This window comes from Clarias gariepinus, chromosome 9 (assembly GCF_024256425.1).
Source record: "Clarias gariepinus isolate MV-2021 ecotype Netherlands chromosome 9, CGAR_prim_01v2, whole genome shotgun sequence".
In the NCBI taxonomy this organism is placed as follows: Eukaryota; Metazoa; Chordata; class Actinopteri; order Siluriformes; family Clariidae; genus Clarias; species Clarias gariepinus.
Genome location: NC_071108.1, coordinates 35,137,309 through 35,157,094, shown reverse-complemented (window position 1 = coordinate 35,157,094; position 19,786 = coordinate 35,137,309). Strand labels below are relative to the sequence as shown.

Sequence of the window (19,786 nt, the reverse complement as noted above, 5' to 3'; positions counted from 1 at the left end):
CTCGGGAATGGTTTGAGTATAAATAGCATTTTTTTAAGGCCATCGGTTATATTGTTGTGGCATATTTACATACACAAATACGTGTGTTTACATCAGTGATGGACAGCGATGGACTTCATGTCTATGCCAGGCTCCTAATGTCCGGCAACATTAAAGAATCTGGCACCGTATGTTCAGAGTTGCAGCATTTACCATGCGGGAACGATTTCAGTGTAGACTGGGAACAATTAGCAGCAGGCCTGATGTTCTTTACAGTAAATTAAATGCAGACAGGAAATATAAATAAAAGCTCCTCTTTAACCATCATTATAACCTCTATTACATCAGGGATTGTTTAGGGAAAAAAATGTACAGTACACAGCATTCCCTTCATCCCAAATATACAGTAGTCAATAAGCCAAGACACATTTATTTTATTCTTCATCATAGCTAAGAGTCAGCCAACTATCGAAGACTATCTCGCCCCAAATCATACCAATATACTGAGAAATAGAGATATAATATAAGAGTTTTTACTCTCTTAACTGTGTTCAGTTAGTCTGCACAATCAAAAGTCCCGGTTTGACATGAACACTCCTGGTAGACTCACTTTGAATCTAAATGTGTATTAATTAACATTGCTTTTATTTATTTTTTTATTTATAAATTGATTAATAGAGGTGGTTTTTAATTTCTAGCGTGTTTTGCAGTCATATAGGTAGTGAAAAAAAAGAAAGGGGTGTACTGAAGCTTCAATAATTTAAAGAGATAATATGTTAACATTTTTATAAATTGCAAGCTCTACTTTTAAGAATGAGTTTACATATAACAATGTCATTTAAAGCAGATATTTTTTTATGGAATAAAGTTTGGGTGAGATAGTCTTCTGTTAAAAAGTGTTTAAAGCCATGTCACACTTTTAGCTTCAGTACAAACGTAAAGAACAAATTTGGACACCAGACTTGTCTTACCACATTAGCTACGTTTACATGGACACGGTTTCTTTGGTCCGAATTAAATCATCCTGATTAGAGATTCCATCTTAACTTTTCATACAGATGTTGATCTCATAAGATGTGCAGTCAGAGTAAGCAGTTTTTAAAATGCTTAAAGTGATTTAATCAGCTAAAAATATAAGAAAGGGAAAAAAATGTTTTTCCAATTCTGCAGTTAAGCAAAATTTTTCTTAATAATTGGTTACAAGAATTCAATCTCATCTTTAATTAGTTAAATGCGAAAACTCCTCCTGTGGTTCTTGGGGAAATTATAGATCATGAATAGAAACTAAATTATTATATTGTAATGATGTTTCAACTACGTGAAGCAAACATGCACAGAAAGAATAAAAGTAAAATCCTGTTGTAATCTCTTTACCCTGTCTCCTTATTAAGTTTAGAATTTAATTTACAATGTTAGGAATTAGATATATGGGGCTGTGCATGGTCAGGCTCTTGTGTACATTAAAGATCTTCCGCATGTTATGAGTGAATCTCGGAGATCCTCGGGTCAGAGGGAACTGTACTGTTGAAGTTGTTGCTTAACTTTTTAGACTGCACTACTTTTAGATTTTATCTTAATAAACAGATATATTTTTAAAAGTACTCTGTGGTTGTTTTTCCAATGTGTCTCCTTGAACTTATCTTGTTAAACACTTTATGATTTCATATCTAGAAAACTGCTATATTTACTTTAAAAAAACTGATAAAAGTCACTTACTTACTTTCCTTACTTATATTTATGTCAGCAAATGAGGAGTCAATCAAATTATATATTTACAGACTTATATTTAGAGCAGATTAGCACAGGCCTACACCCCGTCCTATTTGGATCGGGCCGGATCGGGCCAGACTGTTCTGACTGAGATGTATCATTGATTTTCCCTAGCAGTTTTATTCTGATTGGGATTTTACTCCCATTACTAATGGAATATTGGGGTCCATGTAAACACAGCTACTGAGCAAAGAGGAAGCTTGGATAAATAAAATGTCTTGCTTTTTGACTTTAACACAACAGCACAGTAAATGTATAAAACAGAGTCATACAGCAGATGCTTGTGTTTGTGCCTTTTCTTGCCTTTAAAACGAGGGTCAGGATAGTTATATAAACTCTACCTTTACAATCTCATCACATAACGAGCAGTGCAATCATTTAATCAGCAGATCAGAGGATATACAGTACAGTACAGGAGCCGTTCAAGTGAAAGAGGAAGGAAGGAAACACAGTAAAGCTCATAACATTAAAGGAGCGCTGTGTGCTACCGTACAGCAGACCGGGGAGGAGAAACACCCGGATCTCGTACCGTAGGAGCCGAGCACCTGAACGTCTCATCACCATGGTGTACAAATAATATTCAGCGTTCTTTAATAACTAACAAGCACTTTGTGTTAACATTGAATAATTAGTAATAAGTTCTTCATTGTTCTGTGTTTATATGCAGCAGTGCAACATGGGAAATATATAGTGTACAGTAAATGTAGCTGTAAATGTTGTGTAGCTGTGACCTGTGATTGTTAGACACTGACCTGATTTTAATCTTGTTTAATAACGTGTATTATTGTTTACATGTCCAATTATTTTGATATTTTTTAGAGCTTCGAGTGAGGATATGTAATAGACTTCCATAATACAAAAAGACAGAACTGGAGCAGTTTTATAGAGTTTAATCCGTCCCTCTTAACAGCCTTGTAGAATTTAGGCGTAGCATCTAAAAATGGTGAAAACTTATAGCAAGAAGAACTTTTAGCTTATTAAATTTGTGATCAGTGGGGCAGAAACATTCAACTTAAATCAGCATTTACACAGAATGAGGATATCTATCGATATTATTCAGTTTCTCTCTGTGTGTGTGTGTGTGTGTGTGTGTGTGTGTGTGTGTGAAACATTCCTAGTGTCCAGACAGAATAAATCCGATTTTAAATCCTTTTCCTAATTGCATTTTATTCCACATGACCTGAACGCCTGAATAAATGAGACCTCGAGGTCTCGCCCTGTCCCGTCTCTCTCTCTCTCACTCTCTCTCTCTCTCATACACACATACTGTATTACAAGAGCATGTGTGTGAAAGCCAAAGAGAAAGAAAAGGTCACAAAATCTGTGCTTATCACATGACACATCTAGAGAAGCATTTGTGTTTAATCCCTCTTCAGGAACTGGCAGAGAGAGAAAGAGAGAGAGAGAGAGAGACAGAGACAGAGAGAGAAAGGGAGAGAGAGAGAGAGGGAGAGAGACAGAGACAGGGGCTTAATCGAGTTGTGCTTATCTAATGACGTCAGTGTAAAGAAGAATAAACGTATTCTAGACCTGATTGTCCAGTTTTACTCTCCTACCTCAGGTCTAATCATTTGTAAATTCTGAATTTACTTTATTTTATGAATATAATTTTATAAAATTCTAATTTCTTTACTTTAGTTCAAAACCAAATGTTGTCCAATTAGGCCAAACGCACATGATTTAGATTTTTGTATTTCATTATATTATAACCTTTATAAGGAACATGCGGTATAAAGTTAACAGAAAGGACTTTGGATTGGACCTCACCATGTGCTGGACGCTTTAGGAAAACAATGACAAGTTTTGTGTAAAGACGAGTTACTCGCTCGATATCAGTACCAAGGTATGTTTGTAAGTAAAAACTGTAAAAACATGAAATATTACAGATAACAAGAAAACTATTGTTTTCATCTGTTATGATTTTTTCTTGTCGTATGTATTTTAGCCACCAAGTTAACGTTGTATATTTTAGTCAATTCTGGCAGGATAACGTTATAACCTCTTTAATATTCAAATGACTGAACATTTTTACATTGTGGACGTTTGTGCGAGTGTGTGTGTGTGTGTGTGTGTGTGTGTGTGTGTGTGTGTGTGTGTGTGTGTATAGAGCTGTATAATGGAGCTCAGCCCAGTGTAACACTGCTGCATATTAACCTTTGGTCCTGACACTTACAGTAAGCTGCCTTAAAAAGAATTGTCACATACAGCTCAGAAATCAGACTGGACATCAAAATGGGTACATTTAAATAAATATACATAATAATGATAATAATAATAATAATAATAATAACAAGGAAGAGAAATAAATACAGCAGAATCGTGGTTTAAATATATGAGGTCTGAGTCTGTGGGAGAAAAAAATAAATCACTGACATTGTGTGAAGACTTTTGATTATAGCAAAACAAAAACTACTGTGTGTGTATATACGTGTGTGTGTGTGTGTGTATGTGTGTGTGAGCATCAATGATTGTCCTTGCTTATATCGGCTCAACAAACCTCTAATCCTTCAAGAATAAACCAAACACAGTGTCAAAGAAAGTGCTAATCATCATTTCTAAGGTCCACTCAAACAGGAACACACACATTCAACCGGTCACACACACTGGACACTCCAAACACACACCAAACACACTCCAAACACACACCAAACACACACCAAACACACTCCAAACACACACCAAACACACTCCAAACACCGTAAATACTTCATGAACACCTCTGTGAGCAGTTAGAAATAAACTGATGCTACATTGGTATTTGCTTGCAGTTCTGAACACACACATGAACGTCTCAAGTCGTAATCACATGCAGGAGTTTCACCCAGACCTCCAGACTGCTGGCTTCACATCGCAGCTAACAAGCTAGGCTAATGACATGGCAGGTGGGGAAAGCCACAAAAATGCAATGAAATGAATTAAACAAACAAAATAAAATCTCATTCCCATGAACTGTTCATTTGATCAACTTTCTGGAGTTTAAACAAACATTCACATCAGTACTGACTTAAAATAAGAAATGTAGTCAATTAAGGACATGTGGTTATATATCCAATGTTTAATTAAAGGGTGATTTATTCAAAAATCAAGTCACTGCAATATTCTACGACTTTTACTTTTAAACGTTTACTAGGTGCTGTCCTATAGCTACACTGGATGGACAAAAGTATTTGGTCAAACCTGCAGTAACATTGTATCCAAATACATTAACTTCAGTATGGAGTTGGTCCCTCTTTTACAGCTCCCACTCTTCTTTGAAGGCCATCCACAAGATGTTGGAGTGTTTCCTTGGGAATTCATGTCCATTCATTCTGTAGAGTGTTTATTAGGTCAGATGCTGATGTTGGACGGGAAGAACAGGCTTGCAATCTCCAATCCACTTCATCTCAAAGGTGCTCGATGGTGTTGAGGTCTCAGGGCTCTGTGTTGGGGCCAGTCGAGTTCTTCCACACCGAACTCATCAAACCATGTCTTTATGGTCCTCACTTTGTGCACTGGGGCGGAGTCATGTTGGAACAGTAAAGGGCCTTCAACAAACTCTTATAACAAAGTTGGAAGCCTAGCATTGTCCATGATGTCTTGGTGCTGAAGCATTAAGATTGTCCTTCAATGGGGATAAGGGGCCCGATGGAAACACCTGAATTCAATAATTCACAGGTTTGGACTAATACTTTCGTCCATACTCTATAGTGTACAGTATATACACAAAGTCTTTATTAGCCTGAATAGTAATGAGGTACAGCTTAAATTTTTATTTTTAATAATTTTTTTGTTTTTGTTTTTTAAACTACACGTAAAAAGTGTCTAAATCTTCGACCCAGAGTCAATTATTATCACTTTTACGTATACAGTAAAATGAAGTTTTCTTATTAAACATTTATATGTTTTAAAAGTGATCGGGCTCATATTATCGAGTCGATATGTACATTTACATAAAGTCAGGAGCAAAACTTAGTTTTTTCATCTAAATTAAATGTTTTACATCGATAGAAAAATGACAAGGAAACATGACACTTTAAGAAATCATGTCAGCTTGCGTGGTTGTTTTCTCGCTGTAATAAACCGCGTGTGCCGATGAATTAGAGTTTAATAACCGCTGACGTGTGAACAGTTCATGGGAACGAATCTTTCTTTCCGGCTGTAGTTTTGACCAAATAATCCGGTTATAAAGTCATCACAGGAAGTGATGCAACAAAAGCCAGAAGTCAGAATTACACAAAGAGAACATTCACTCACTCACTCACATACACACACACACACACACACACACACACACACGTACTTACATCCAGTACAGAGACTCTTCATATTTCTTTAAATAATCCCAAATCTAGAACCTGGTCATGATCCTCAGAAAGGCAGAACAGACTGTGGCAGTAAAGGAGAGAAGCATAAAAACACACCCACACACTCCCACACACACACACACATACACACTACACAACTAGCGTGTTAAAGACGTGTTCGCACACAGACACAGATCATCTGTTGGCTTGCGGGTCGTCGCCGGTTGGCGTAGGAGTGTTTGATGCGGGGGTGTGAGTGTGTGTGTGTGCGTGTCCCTCAGGCTGGACGTTCTGCACGGTTTCCACCAAACTCCCGCTGGGCAGAACAACGTAGCGGGCGGAGACGCACTGCGGCTCCTTCAGGCCTTCTTTACTGTGCCAGATGCCGTAACCGAAATACACCAACAACCCTGAGAGGGAGGGAGAGAATAAGGAGGGAGGCGTGTGTGTGATTCAAAACATTTTCTGAGAAAATATTGAGAATGTTCCTGCTCTTTCAGCGCTCTCATTAATCCACCATCTGATCCACACATTAGAGGTTTTAGCCCTTGACGCAACCCTCATGGTTAAGGATTCCACGCTGGATGGGAATTGAACTGAAAATTGAATTGAAATAAATTGGAACTAAATTTAAACCAACACTAAAGAGCTGTGCCAGTTGGTGGAGAGGTACTGCACTCCGTCTGAATTATACAGCCGCTCAGTGATGAGGGAAGCAACCCTGGTCCCTGAGGACACCTCTCATCCTGTACATAGGTCATTAATGCTATTGACATCAGGCAGGCGCTACAAAGTCCCATTTGCCCGGAAAAATCATTTACAAGAAATAATTTATTACCAATGCCATGCCTGTCTGGGACAGACAATAAAGTGTTTCTTATCTTATGTGGGATAAATGAGAGAAGACTGGGAAGCGGTTAAGGCTCTGGGTTATGATCAGAATGTTGGGGGTTCGAGCCCCAGCACCTCCAAGCTACAGTACCACTGGTGAGCCCTTGAGCAAGGCCCTTAACTCAGTCTGCTCCAGGGGGCGCTGTATCCTGGATGACCCCAGCTTCCTAACTGGGATATACGAAAAAACCATTTCACTCTGCTGTAAGGTCCATGTGACAAATGATTAACCTTTCATCTAAAGAAGAGTAAAGAAAGTGCAGAATAATGCACAGGCCATGGCTTTGATACCGAAAATCTGGTGTGAACTGAAAAGTAGATCTTAAAAACTATTTTAAACCCATCCAGTGTTTTATATCTACAGTATGATATGAGATCATGGTCGTGACATCACCAAGACTCGAACTCACAGGAGGATCTGAAGAGGGTTTTACCTCCGAATCTCATTCAGGCTGTCAGAATATATAAATTAGGACACACAGTGTACAGGATGTGTAATGAGTTTACACCTCAGCCTTCGTTCTTACACTGTTTGTACAAGATGGCGTGTTTTTCTTTACCCTCCTACATGCGCTGCAGAACCCGTGTGTGTTTTGTGTCTCTGTACTGTTTGTGTAGCAGGTGGAGCCCAGGAGGAACACCACTCAGCTGGGTGAAAGAACAGCCAGGGATAGAAGGGGTTAAGTAGATTACTCTTTCTCCATGTGTGTGTGTGTGTGTGTGTGTGTGTGTGTGTGTGTGTCCTTGTGTGTCTTCGTGTTTGTGTACCTGCAGCTACCCAGATGGTGAACCGGATCCAGGTGAGCGGACTGAGCTTCATCATGAGGAACACATTCAGCAGGATGCTGGCACCAGGGACAAACGGTACCAGGGGAACCTGTTCAAACACACACACACACACACACACAGTATAAAGTTTGTTAAAGGACATGTGCACAGAAAAAGTCAGCCAACAGGAACTGGTTTTAGATTTTATCAGCTATTTCTCAAGCATTAGGTTTCAAGGCGAAGCTGTGTGAGGAGACGCAGTGAGGAGGAGAAGAGCATTAAGAAGAACTTTTAACATGCTGATGGTGAGAGATATGAGGGAAAAAAACATGTCATGATATAAAATACAACAGATTTTAATTCACAGCGGTTTAACTCTCAAACCATTAACCAAACTGTAAGGCCACATTACGCGTCAGATTTTTATTACAACTGAAGCAGCAGATTTAATTATATAGCTTGTTAAAAAACCAAAAACTTATACACATTCTAAAATATGGCAATAGTGACAGTTTGACATGATACCAAATCACCAGACTATAGATAAAGACAACAATGTAAAACAATGACAATGTGAACATACATTTAAACGTAAATGAACATTCAGTCAAATGCTTTTAAGGTATTGAGGCCAACAAGTTTTGGCTTCATGCTAAATTTAAATTCTGGGGAACTGGCCTTAAGTTTTGTCTTGTATATAATGTGGCTAAAAGTTTGTTGCTTTCCAGGTTATGCTCGAGAGAAGGACACAATGAGCGCCAAACCATACAGTGCAATTTGTAGTAGCCGTTCTGGAAAGAACAGTATTTTCAAGTGCGTTTATAAAACCTATGAAGCTCCATGATGATGAAACTGTCTCTCATGAAGACCTTCCCAGGAAAGCAAGACCCAAACTGAGCTCTGCTGCAGAGGAGAAGTTCATTTAGAGTCACCAGCCTCAGAAATCACCAATTAACAACCAGCAACTCAGATTAGAGCCGTTATGAAGCTTTACAGAGCAGAAGTAGCAGATATACATCTCAATATCTACTGTTTAAAGGAGATTATTGTGTATTTTGGATAATAAACGCCTATCGGAGGAACGACAATGGAGTTAGAAGGGGTGTACAAACTTTTGAGCGGTAGCGCACAGGTACTGTATATATCATCAGCTGCAGAAACAATCTCTCACGCTTCGTTCCAAGCTTTAATATTCTCTGTAATATCTTGCACTTGTTTAACAAGACATGTTAATAATAATTAACATTATTCACTAATTAATGAATAATAAACGTCACTCGGAACAAGTGTGGAACTAGAAAAACTCTTATTTGGTAAATCACACATGATTTGGATTTTCCACATGATTCCTAATTTGAATTAAATGATGAAAATCTCTTTGTCATCGTCTTGATGCCCCATGCTGTATTTGTATCTGAGAAATACAGTACTGTGCAAAAGTCTTGACCCCCACTTATTTCTACATAGTGTGCTTTTAAAGTGTCAAACTTTTTGCAATTTGAATGTAGTCTTAACACACAAAACACACAGTGACCTCTGAATCTTTCAAGCATAAAAATGACTAACGTAAGGCCTGACCCAGTGAGAAATAGGTGCACTGATGATCAGGCCAGTGATTAGTATACTGCTGATGCTGAGTGGTTGGAACAGACGAGAGGGGAAAAGAGGTCGCTGCTGAGGTTGTGACATAAACAACCAGTTTTAAAAGTGTATCTTTAGGCACTTTGCAGCCTGTCGCATTTGTTCCCATTTTTTTAATTTAATCTACATCATTTAATTTAACATGAAGAAATGTGTAGGCTCAGTACTGTACCTCAGTTTTCTAAACTGTCTCTTTCTTCTTTGATAATCAACAGCCTGTTTGTTGAGAGAATCAGACTCCATATTGACCTGAGAGCTCCATTAGTGTTGTTTATCTCCACAGCTATAATGCTACTCTTTGTTAGTGAGGGAGAAACGCTTTCCTCCTGATGGAGGAGATAAACCGCTCCACATCATCACTCTGACTCATTGTTCTGAGTGTGCCACTTCTTTTTTTTTTTTTTAGAAGCTGTCTCTGAGTCTGGGTTTTTAATAGCGTCTACAGCACCACTTTTACACCACAGTGCTCTTTATTCAACTGACTTGAGCACTGTTTTGGCTTTTCTGCTTTAATCCTACATCAGAGATTAGATTTTAATTAACAGGCTGTGAAGACTTTTTAACACTTCTTCAGACATACAGTAGAACATCATCATACAGAGTCATGTGGTGTCCCTCAAGGAACAATTCTGTGCCCAATCTTGTTCGAAATCTATATTCACCTACTCAGTGGGATAATCATTAGATATGACACATGCTCCTGATGAAAATATACTATAACTATAAAGAATGAACAATATAGCAATATCTTCAAAAGACAAAAGGGACTTTTTTGCCAAACTACGGTTGCACTTTTATCTAATCTAATTAGTAGCATTTGTTTGACTAAACCTCATCACGCAAAAGTTGAAAATAAGGTCTCCTCAACTCCATGTGCATTTTACGACATCACAACAACATAACTGCTTGAAAGAATAAATGTAATTATCATTGTCACAGCACTGTGCTAAAATTGCAATTAAAATAATATGAATAATACTTATGTTTATAATTCTCTAGGATCATAGTGACCAACAGCATGTAAGCAGAAAGCAACCAGAAAGACGGACAGTTACACCACTTTAAACACAGCTCCAGAAATATTCATTACATCTATATTGTGATCAAACTGCTGACTGACTAAAGCGTTTATACCTTATAATAAACTGATACGTTTTCTTACCTGGAAGGTCTTGGTGTTCCTCTGCTGCTCATGTAAGGAGATGATGATGATGCTAAGGATGAACGCCAGGCTGAAGATGACCACCAACAGGACGAAGCTCCAGGTAGGCAGCTGCAGGTAGCTTTGTCCAAAAACCACCACTGCGCAGAGTGATACGGCACTCACCATCAGCGCCAACACGCTGAACGCCACCACCTCGCCCGGTGCCCAGTCTCCCAATACAGTACCCAGGTACGGCTCCCAGCGGGCACGGAGTGCACCTGGGGACTTCTGCCTCTCCACCAGGCGTAGTTTATCTGAAAACGACTCGTACTCCTTCAGCTCGCCGCTGTCCTGTTTGACAAAAGCGATATATATAGTGTCTGTGTCATTTTAACTTAAAACAATATTGCCTTGCTGTTAATAAAAACCATTCTTTAGGATTATATAGGATAGCTTTTAGTTCCATACCTCCTTGAGTTCTGTGCCAGAGTGGCTCTGTTGACCAGGAGAGGGCAATGAGGCATCTTTCTTAGCACTGCAAGTTTTCTCAGGCTGAAAGCGCAAAACGATAATGCTCGCAGCTACGAAGGTGTACGCTAGCAGCGTGCCGATGGAAAGGAACTGGACAAGAGCCTCCAGGTCGAAGATGAGCGCCAGGAAAGCCATGAGGCTGCCGAAGACCAGGATGGCAATGACGGGCACTTTGGTGACGGGATTGACGCGTGAGAAAACGGAGAAGAAGAGGCCGTCCTCAGCCATGGCGTAGATGATGCGAGGCAGAGAGAAGAGGTTGCTGAGCAGCACTGTGTTCATAGCTAAAAAAATAATAATAAAACATCTTAGATAAAACCAGTATTAAAAATATATATATATATAAATTGTAGATATTAAAAACAAAGTGAATCACATCAAATCAATCAAATGTTTGTTAGAAAACATTCCCTCTGGCATATGGAGTGACAGATAGACCCAAGCACAAACACACACTCTGTTATACACACCGCAGATGGATCCCACAGCCACGATAAGGCCGGCCCAGCTGTACCCGCGCCTGAAGAAGGCATCTGAGAGTGCCGAGTTTGGATCAAGTGTGTTCCATGGGACCATAAGCGTCAGAACCATCGAAACCAGGATGTAGGCTGTTGCTGCCAGGGCTAGCGAGATCGCGGTTGCCATGGGAATAGCTTTCCGAGGGTCACGTGCCTCTTCGCTGGATGCAGCTATAACATCGAAGCCTACAAACGCGTAAAAACAGGTGGCCGTTCCTGCCATGATGCCCGAAAAACCAAAAGGGGCAAAACCTCCTTTGCGGGCGCTCCAATTTTCTGGATCAGCCAAAACAAATCCAAAGACCAGGATGAACGCAATGACTAACATGCTGATCGTAGAGAAAATGTGATTTAACCAGGATGAGACACGGACACCGAATGAAATGAAGAAAGACGCAATGACCAGTATTCCTGCTGCCAGAAAGTCTGGATACGTGGCGAGGAAAGGTGCGTCCCAGCGCATCACGTGACTTTCTGTAAAATTCCGGATGCGGTGGTCAAAGATGGAGTCCAGGTAGCCGCTCCAGGCGCGAGCCACTGCCGCACCTCCGATCATATACTCCAGAACGACATTCCAGCCGATCAGAAACGCCCAGATCTCACCCACAGAGACGTACGTGAACATGTAGGCGGAGCCCGTCTTGGGGACACGGGCGCCAAACTCAGCATAGCACAGAGCCGCCATGAGAGACGCCACGCCCGCCACCAGGAACGAAATCACAACGGCCGGTCCCGCCAAGTCCTTGGCAACGGCTCCAGTGAGGACGTAGAGACCCGATCCGACCATCGCACCCACGCCGAGCAGCGCCAAGTCCAGCGTGGAGAGACAGCGCCTCAAGGACGTCGCCATCATATCATCCTCTAACGTCTTCAGCCTGTTCAGCTTCTGGCAAAAACGCACAGCTGGAGAGCACGACGCCATCGTGAGGTAGCGAGGAGCAGAAATTACTAAATAAAGAAAAGAGTAAAGAGTGTGGAGGGAAAATAGGTCTCGCTCTCTCTCGGCTAATCCATTTCTGCCAGAACCGAACAAGTTCCAAAAACGACCTGAGAACGAGAGAGAGAGAAGATTATTAGAACAGGAGGTCTTGCTTTTCAAAACCAATAACTCCACACATTACATTCACCGTTTTGTTCAGATCCCTAATGATTTTATCTGGCTTTTGCTTTACACATAAACAGGTGTAATTGTTGGTGTGATGAAGTTTTGCTTAAGGAGTTATTTAGTCAACACTTACAAAAAAAGTCACAGTTTGCACCAGTAAGCTTAGTACCTTACAGTATACTGTATGACATGACGGAAGGGAGAAAAAAAAAAAACAGCTTCTTAGAGAACAACTATTTATACCTCCTACTGTATAAGACAAGAGAGAACAGGAACTAACTTGTTTCCAGGATGTTGTACAACACTACATGTGGCTCAAACGTATGTTCCTTTTATTAATACATATTAAAAATGTGGTCAAATTGTTGTGGTATAAAAAGGAATAGAACATTCAGAGATGTGTTGTTATATAAAACAGTCACCTTCAGGGTAGTAACAGTAACACTTCATCACACTACACCGCCATTGACTATTTTCCTTTAAAAGCATGACGCAATAACAAAATAATGACACTATTATATACAATCTTATTATTATTACAATTTTTTAAAGCTTTATCAGGCTTATCAAATATTTCGTTAAAGTTTTCACACATGCGTGAACTTGGTCCCTAGAGGAGAGGGTCAATCTACTGTACATGCCATCCGCTACATCGGGTGACAGATACTAAAGACCTATCTGTTTTGTTAAAAATATATTTTTCTATTATTATTATAAAACACACGATATTTGTGTTTAAAAACAAAAAAAAACTTATCCAACAGTGTTCGACTGATGGTACTTATAGTTCTTATCCTAGTAACCCAGTGTAGGGATCTATCCAAAGACAGAAACTTCAAAGCACTTTTGGAAGTCACTCTGGATGGGAGCATCAGCCAGATGCCTAAATGTAAATGTAACACTCCGCCAACCTGTGAAGACTCTCAGTCACCCAGGTCAGGTTATCTGGAAGTTGAGTCAAGTCAACTCTATAGTGCTTCTTAGGAAAACAAGAGTTTGTAGAAATAGTTAAAGGGGTCCCATTTGTACAACCATGGTAGGACCTCCAGTCAACATTCACACATGCATTCACACACTACGAGCAATACGGAAACACCAACTAGCCTCATTGCATGTCTTTGGACTGTGGGAGGAAACCAAAATATCTATTGGAAACCCACCAAGCACTGGAAGAAGATGTAAACTCCATGCACACAGAATCAAACCCAGGTGGTGTCTGGAGGCGCGAAGCGGCAGTTTAAAGGTTAAAGTTGACTGATCTGCACAGGCTAGCGAATTCTTGTCTTACGGACCGAAATTTTGGCTGGATTTTGCTTTGACATGCGAAACAGTTTCAGTATACAAGTGATCAAGCCAGTATCACACACTTTCGCGCATTTCCTGTGGCCGGTCAAAACTTGTTTGTGTAAGTGGAAAAAAGTGTGCACGACTTAGTGAGGACATAGCGCCATGAGTCCAAAGAAAATTAACAATGATGGAAAAATAGAAAAAACAGGAAACATTTTCAGTGGAAATTAAAAAAAGAAATAAGCGGCAATGTGTTCTGGAACTTGTTGTAGTTTTAATGATGCTCTTTTAATATGGCAAGAAAAAAAATCACAATAATAATTAAAGGTAAAGTGAGGTTTAATGTCTGTTCATTTTATAGTTTACTTCTTTAATATATCTTTTGTAAATGTTTTCTATGCGAAAAAGGATTATAGTATTTTGTATAGACGTTTTGTTCATATTTTTGGGTGGCTGGAACGGATTTATAAAAATTTACGTTTACGTTTTCTACTGAAAAATGTAATTCGCTGTACAAAATTTCAAGTCACAAACTAATTACACCCACTTCGCCTTCGGAATGGATTACATTTGTAGGGCGAGGGTCCATTGTACAGTATTTATGATCCTAACATCAAAGGACGTGGGGGCGGTTTTAAATGTGTGCATCATGAATATTCATACAGTCTTGCATTTTTAATGAAGGTAAGGTGTAGAGAGAGCTCTAGGCCTCTCTGTGTTTAGCCACTGAAATAAAAAGGTAACACTTTATTTATTTTACACGTGTGTTTATCATTTTCATTATAATAACAGTTACTCAGGGTTACACTAATGTAACATGTGAAACTGGAGAGTGTGTGAGCGCGTGTGATGACGTCAGAGCGATTTGCGGCGTATAAACAATGGCAGAGAGCGCGCGCGAGAGAGCGCGAGCTCTATAGACTCACTGCGGGTTCTGTTTAGAACACCAGCGCGTGCGGTCGTGTCATTACGTAATGCGGTTTCAAATCGCACACAAGGATTTAAAATAACGGTGCATTATAGTATTCTTATAATAATAATAATAATAATAATACTTTGTATTTACAGTCTCTCTTTGAAAAGGAGATCAAAATGGAAAAAAAAACCCTGATGTTTAATCTCACACATGTACATCAGAGTTAGAATTAGCACGAGTCTAATATTCTGGCCTATAATATCCATCACTATCCTGATCCCCGGTGTGTGTGTGTGTGTCATTCCGCAGAAAGGTACAAACCCAGGTGAGAAGCTGCACAGCACTCATCTAATCATTCACACACACACCAACACACCCACACTCGGTTATTAATGAAACACGAATAGAAAGCTGTATGTTTTTATTACCTACGTGCTGATCGGTGCGGATGTGCTGAGAGCCGCAGGGGGTCTATATATATACACACTCCTCTGATCGGATGCGGCGGCGGCGGAGGGACCGGGGAGCAGTTCGGCTCTTAAAGGGCCAGGCACCAGTGGCGCGGGCTCGTGCGCGTGCGCGTGTGTGTTCCATTCCACAGTGCACTTCAAAGGGTGCTCCCTACTCCCTGCTCTGTGTGCGTGGAATGTCGGTTAAATGACGTCACGGCCTCAGTGCGTTACCGTGGTAACATTAGTACTTTGGATACCTCTTGCTGATGCTGTGGAAATGTCACACTGTTGTTGTTGTAAATACAAATAATACATAAATAAAAAAAATATTTTTAAAGGACTATACTATAGAAATGAAGCTTGGATATAATTTAGAGTCGTCAATGTGCAGCTTGTATAACAGTACAGATTTACTGTCCTCTGAAAACAACTCAACAAAAGTAAGTACACACTCAGTGATAACAGCTGTACATCTTTAACCGTGCAAAGTCACATGATCTATTCATCATGTTCATGTGTTTGTCAGTGGCTGAGTATGTCTCCAGACCTGAACCCTATTGCATTTACATTTAGGCATTTGGCAGACGCTCTTATCCAGAGCGACTTACATTTTTATCTCATTATACATCTGAGCAGTTGAGGGTTAAGGGCCTTGCTCAAGGGCCCAACAGTGGCAACTTGGTGGTTGTGGGGTTTGAACCTGGGATCTTCTGAACCGTAGTCCAATGCCTTAACCACTGAGCTACCCCTGGCCCCTATTGAGCACCTGTGGGACGTCCTCAAGCGGACACGCGGCGAAGCGCTGGGTATCTAACATCCAGCAGCTCCGTGATATCATTATGGAGAAGTGGCAGAGGATCCCAGCAGCAACATGTGCAGCTCTGGTGAATTCCAGGCCCAAGAAGATTAAGGCCGTGCTAACAACAGTGCTCACAAACATTATTGACACTTTGGACACAGTTTTGACATGTTCACTGAGGGTGGACTCATTTTCATTGCCAGTTATTTAGATGATAAAGTCTCCATGTTGAGTTATCGTTAGAGGACAGTAAATCTGTACTGATACACAAGCTGCACATTAACGACTCTAAAGATCCAATTCTCTTTTTAATTTATGGTACCTTGAGAACATATAATAAAGTGGTTGCTGAAATAGGAGGGGCTTATTTGACATGTGAAATTCCTCATTTCCACTTCTGATGAAGTAAGGACGTGTTGATGACTTGTTCTCTACAACGTTCATAGTTTCCTTTGAACTGAGCATTTTTACATTAAGGGGCTAAGCTCTTAATAAGAATGTAACATGTTTAGTGTCTTGCTATTAATACTTTGCTATTAATAGTAATTTTTATGTATTTGATGTATTTTAAAATATATTTTAATTAACACCAATGTTAGTATTACTAGTAAGTAGCATGAGTGTTGCACCATTAAAAAAAATATTCATTTTATTGTTGTCTGATGTTGTGCATAATGATAATAATAATGGTTCAAAATTATCAATCACAGATTTCAGTATCATACACCAGTTTTGGCAAATACGATCTACAAGTTAAGCCCATGAAAATTGATCTTAAACTGGTTTGCCAATGTCCACATAATTTAGGTGTTTTCCCGTAATTAAGACTTGTCAGTTTGTTCAGCTACGCTCTACTGTCCATTTTAGACTTGTTAATAAATACATTTCCTCTTCCTCTTATGCAAGTTTCTGAATAAATGAAAACCCTCTGAAAATTATTTCCACCATGAACAAACAGCATTAAACTAAAAGATAAATCAGAATTGTCCTTTAGCAAACCTCACCTACTGTACATCAGCTGTCACTTGCTTATGTTTTAATTTAGTGCCTTTAATCCATATATAACAAAGTTAAACTGTCATGCAATTTCCATCTCCAATACATCGGACACCTGAACCTGAGCGAGAGAAAAAACTCAGTGGTTCTAATCTGAACCTTTCAATAACCACTTCCTCTTCTTCATCTCTCACCACCAGCATGTGGATAACCCATGTTATGTAAACTCTACCACCACCTACTATACTGGAGTGTAACGTCACACCATCAAGAATACTGGACATTAAAGCATCTATTAAACCTGATACTGTTGGTCACATCTCTAAGCAGATTGAACTATAACTGTAGAGTGCTAAACATGATTTTAGAAAATAATGATGTGTTATTATTATCGTCTTTAGGGATTCTGAGATCACATTTATTAGAGCTTGAGCATCCTAAACAGTGTCTGAAATCACCTGTCTGTGTGCATACGGACGCGACTAAAGACAAACAAGTTATTCATATTGTGTTATAATGTTACCTAAACAGATGCATTCGTTTATCTTAATACATTTACTGTAAAAAGAAACAACATCCACTTTTTGTTTCAAAACTAAAATGGTGTCTATGTTGTCCACTTTACAATTATGCTTTTTAAATGCTGTGTAAGCAAACAATGTGCTTAATTCATCCATCATTCTATAATTTTAGAAAATGTTCTATAATTGAATTGAAATGTCATTTAACATGAAATCAAAAATTTAAAAAACAAACAAACAAAAGAAACACTTGTTTTTTAACATGAATCTTTAAAAAATAAAACAGACAAAGGCTCATTTTCAGATTTTCTGATGCTTAAATGTATTTTTTTTACTACAATAATAAAAAAAAATAATGAAAATTATATTTGATACTAAACTGATGCCTAGATGCCACACTTATAGGCTCTTAAAATATAATATGAGTTCATGAAGACACTTGCTGTCTCTGCTGGTTGCCCATGTTTAAGTCCTAACAATTATTTACTCCAGATGATGATGATGATGATGATTTGTATGAATCCACTAGAGGGCGCTGTAGGTTTGATTGATGGCTTCTCTGTGATTAAGTTGTAAGTTTTGTGTGTGGGTTTGGCTTTTAATTCAGTGGCGTATTAGTTATTTATTTATTTATCTATTTTATTACTGTATTATTTTATGCTCATACATTATAGAACAATGCTAAATGCATCCAAAATATAAATCTAAAAAAAAGCAAATGTATTACCTTACATTAATGCGCTTGTTTTCATTCACAGGGCGTTCATAAGGAGAGGTGACCCTCCAAATAATGTAACACTAATAATAATGAGCAGAGGAGAGAATTTCTTGATCAGAGAAAAATATCTAATAGTCGATATAAGGAGTTATTTAAGCTTAAGGAGTTTAAGCTCAGCAGTTTCTCTGCAACATGACAAGCTTGAACTTGTGATGACACTGGAGAGGGAGTATTTCAAAGTGACAGCAAAAGCTCACTTCTTTCTCACATATTCATTAATATTAAATACAACTATAAATAAAAGCACAATTGACTTTAATTAACAATCAGAAAGGGTAAGTGCTGTCAAAGTTCTGCGGTAAAACAGTTGGTACTGTACTATAAACTGTGGAGTGTTACTGGTGACTCCACTTTCGACCATAACCACATCTTTTTCATACCTCTTACATCAACTAATCTGATGATAATATTTGTGGTTTGTGCTGTTCCACAGAATGAGGAAATGTCCTGCAGGCAAGCTTCAACTTTTGAAAATTATTCACCACAACTGAAGAGGATCCCGTCCACCCCGTCCACCACTCACTCCTCTCTAAAGTCTCTGGCCATGTCAATGTCCTTCCTCTTTCTTCATTTTAAGGCAGTAGCTCATGATCTTCTGTGTTCATGTACTCTTTCATTTTGACTCAAAAACCAACCATAACCTTTTAGTGTAAACCTCGGCCTAGTGCACAGGGATCATTTTGATAACAGCAGAAGGAAATTCAGTAGCTCCTCTTGTCCTGTAGTCCCACAATGTGCTTTTTTCTTAATTACAACCTGTCTCTGTGCTCTGTGCCTCCATTCTTGGCCAGAATTTAAAACTTAGTTTTAAATAAAAAATCAAAAATGTAAAAATTAGCTTTCATATACTAAGCCAAAGGCTATAATGGTGAAAAGTAGACTTTATATATATACATATACATATATAAAACTAATAAGCAGAAGGTTGCAACCAATTCAATGTTTCAGTGCAATCATAAGAAATTAATGCACACTTAAAATATATGCACACTTGTTTATCCTGGGAACGCCTGGAAAAATACCATATATATATATTTATATATATACACACACACAAACACAAACACACACTACCGTTCGAAAGTTTGGGGTCACTTGCAAATTTCTTTGTTTTTGTTTAGTGATTTATTTTCTACATTCTACAACAATACTGAGGATTTCAAGACTATAAAATAACACATATGGGATTAGGTAATTACGTAACAACAACAAAAACAACAGTTAGTTGTTATTTTAAGACACAGAGGTCGGCCTTTCTGTAATAATTCTTGCAAGAACAGTATTGTCAAGTGCATTTGCAAAATCCGTCAAGCACCATAATGAAACTGGCTCTCATGAAGGCCGTCCCAGGAGGGCGAGACCAAAACCTACCTCTGCCACAGACGAGAAGTTCATTTAGAGTTATCA

General features: G+C 39.0%; 1 protein-coding gene across 1 annotated transcript; it reads right to left on the bottom strand.

Moving 5' to 3' along the window:
- Positions 1 to 5,593: 5,593 nt before the first annotated feature.
- On the bottom strand, positions 5,594 to 15,303 carry slc7a4 (solute carrier family 7 member 4). The gene is made up of 6 exons (XM_053504911.1): positions 15,262 to 15,303; positions 11,478 to 12,572; positions 10,945 to 11,291; positions 10,495 to 10,827; positions 7,692 to 7,800; positions 5,594 to 6,442 (listed from the first exon to the last, which is right to left on the bottom strand). The coding sequence occupies exons 2-6, from the start codon at positions 12,445 to 12,447 to the stop codon at positions 6,228 to 6,230; spliced, it is 1,974 nt and encodes a 657-aa protein (XP_053360886.1). The 5' UTR covers positions 12,448 to 12,572; positions 15,262 to 15,303; the 3' UTR covers positions 5,594 to 6,227.
- Positions 15,304 to 19,786: the final 4,483 nt, after the last annotated feature.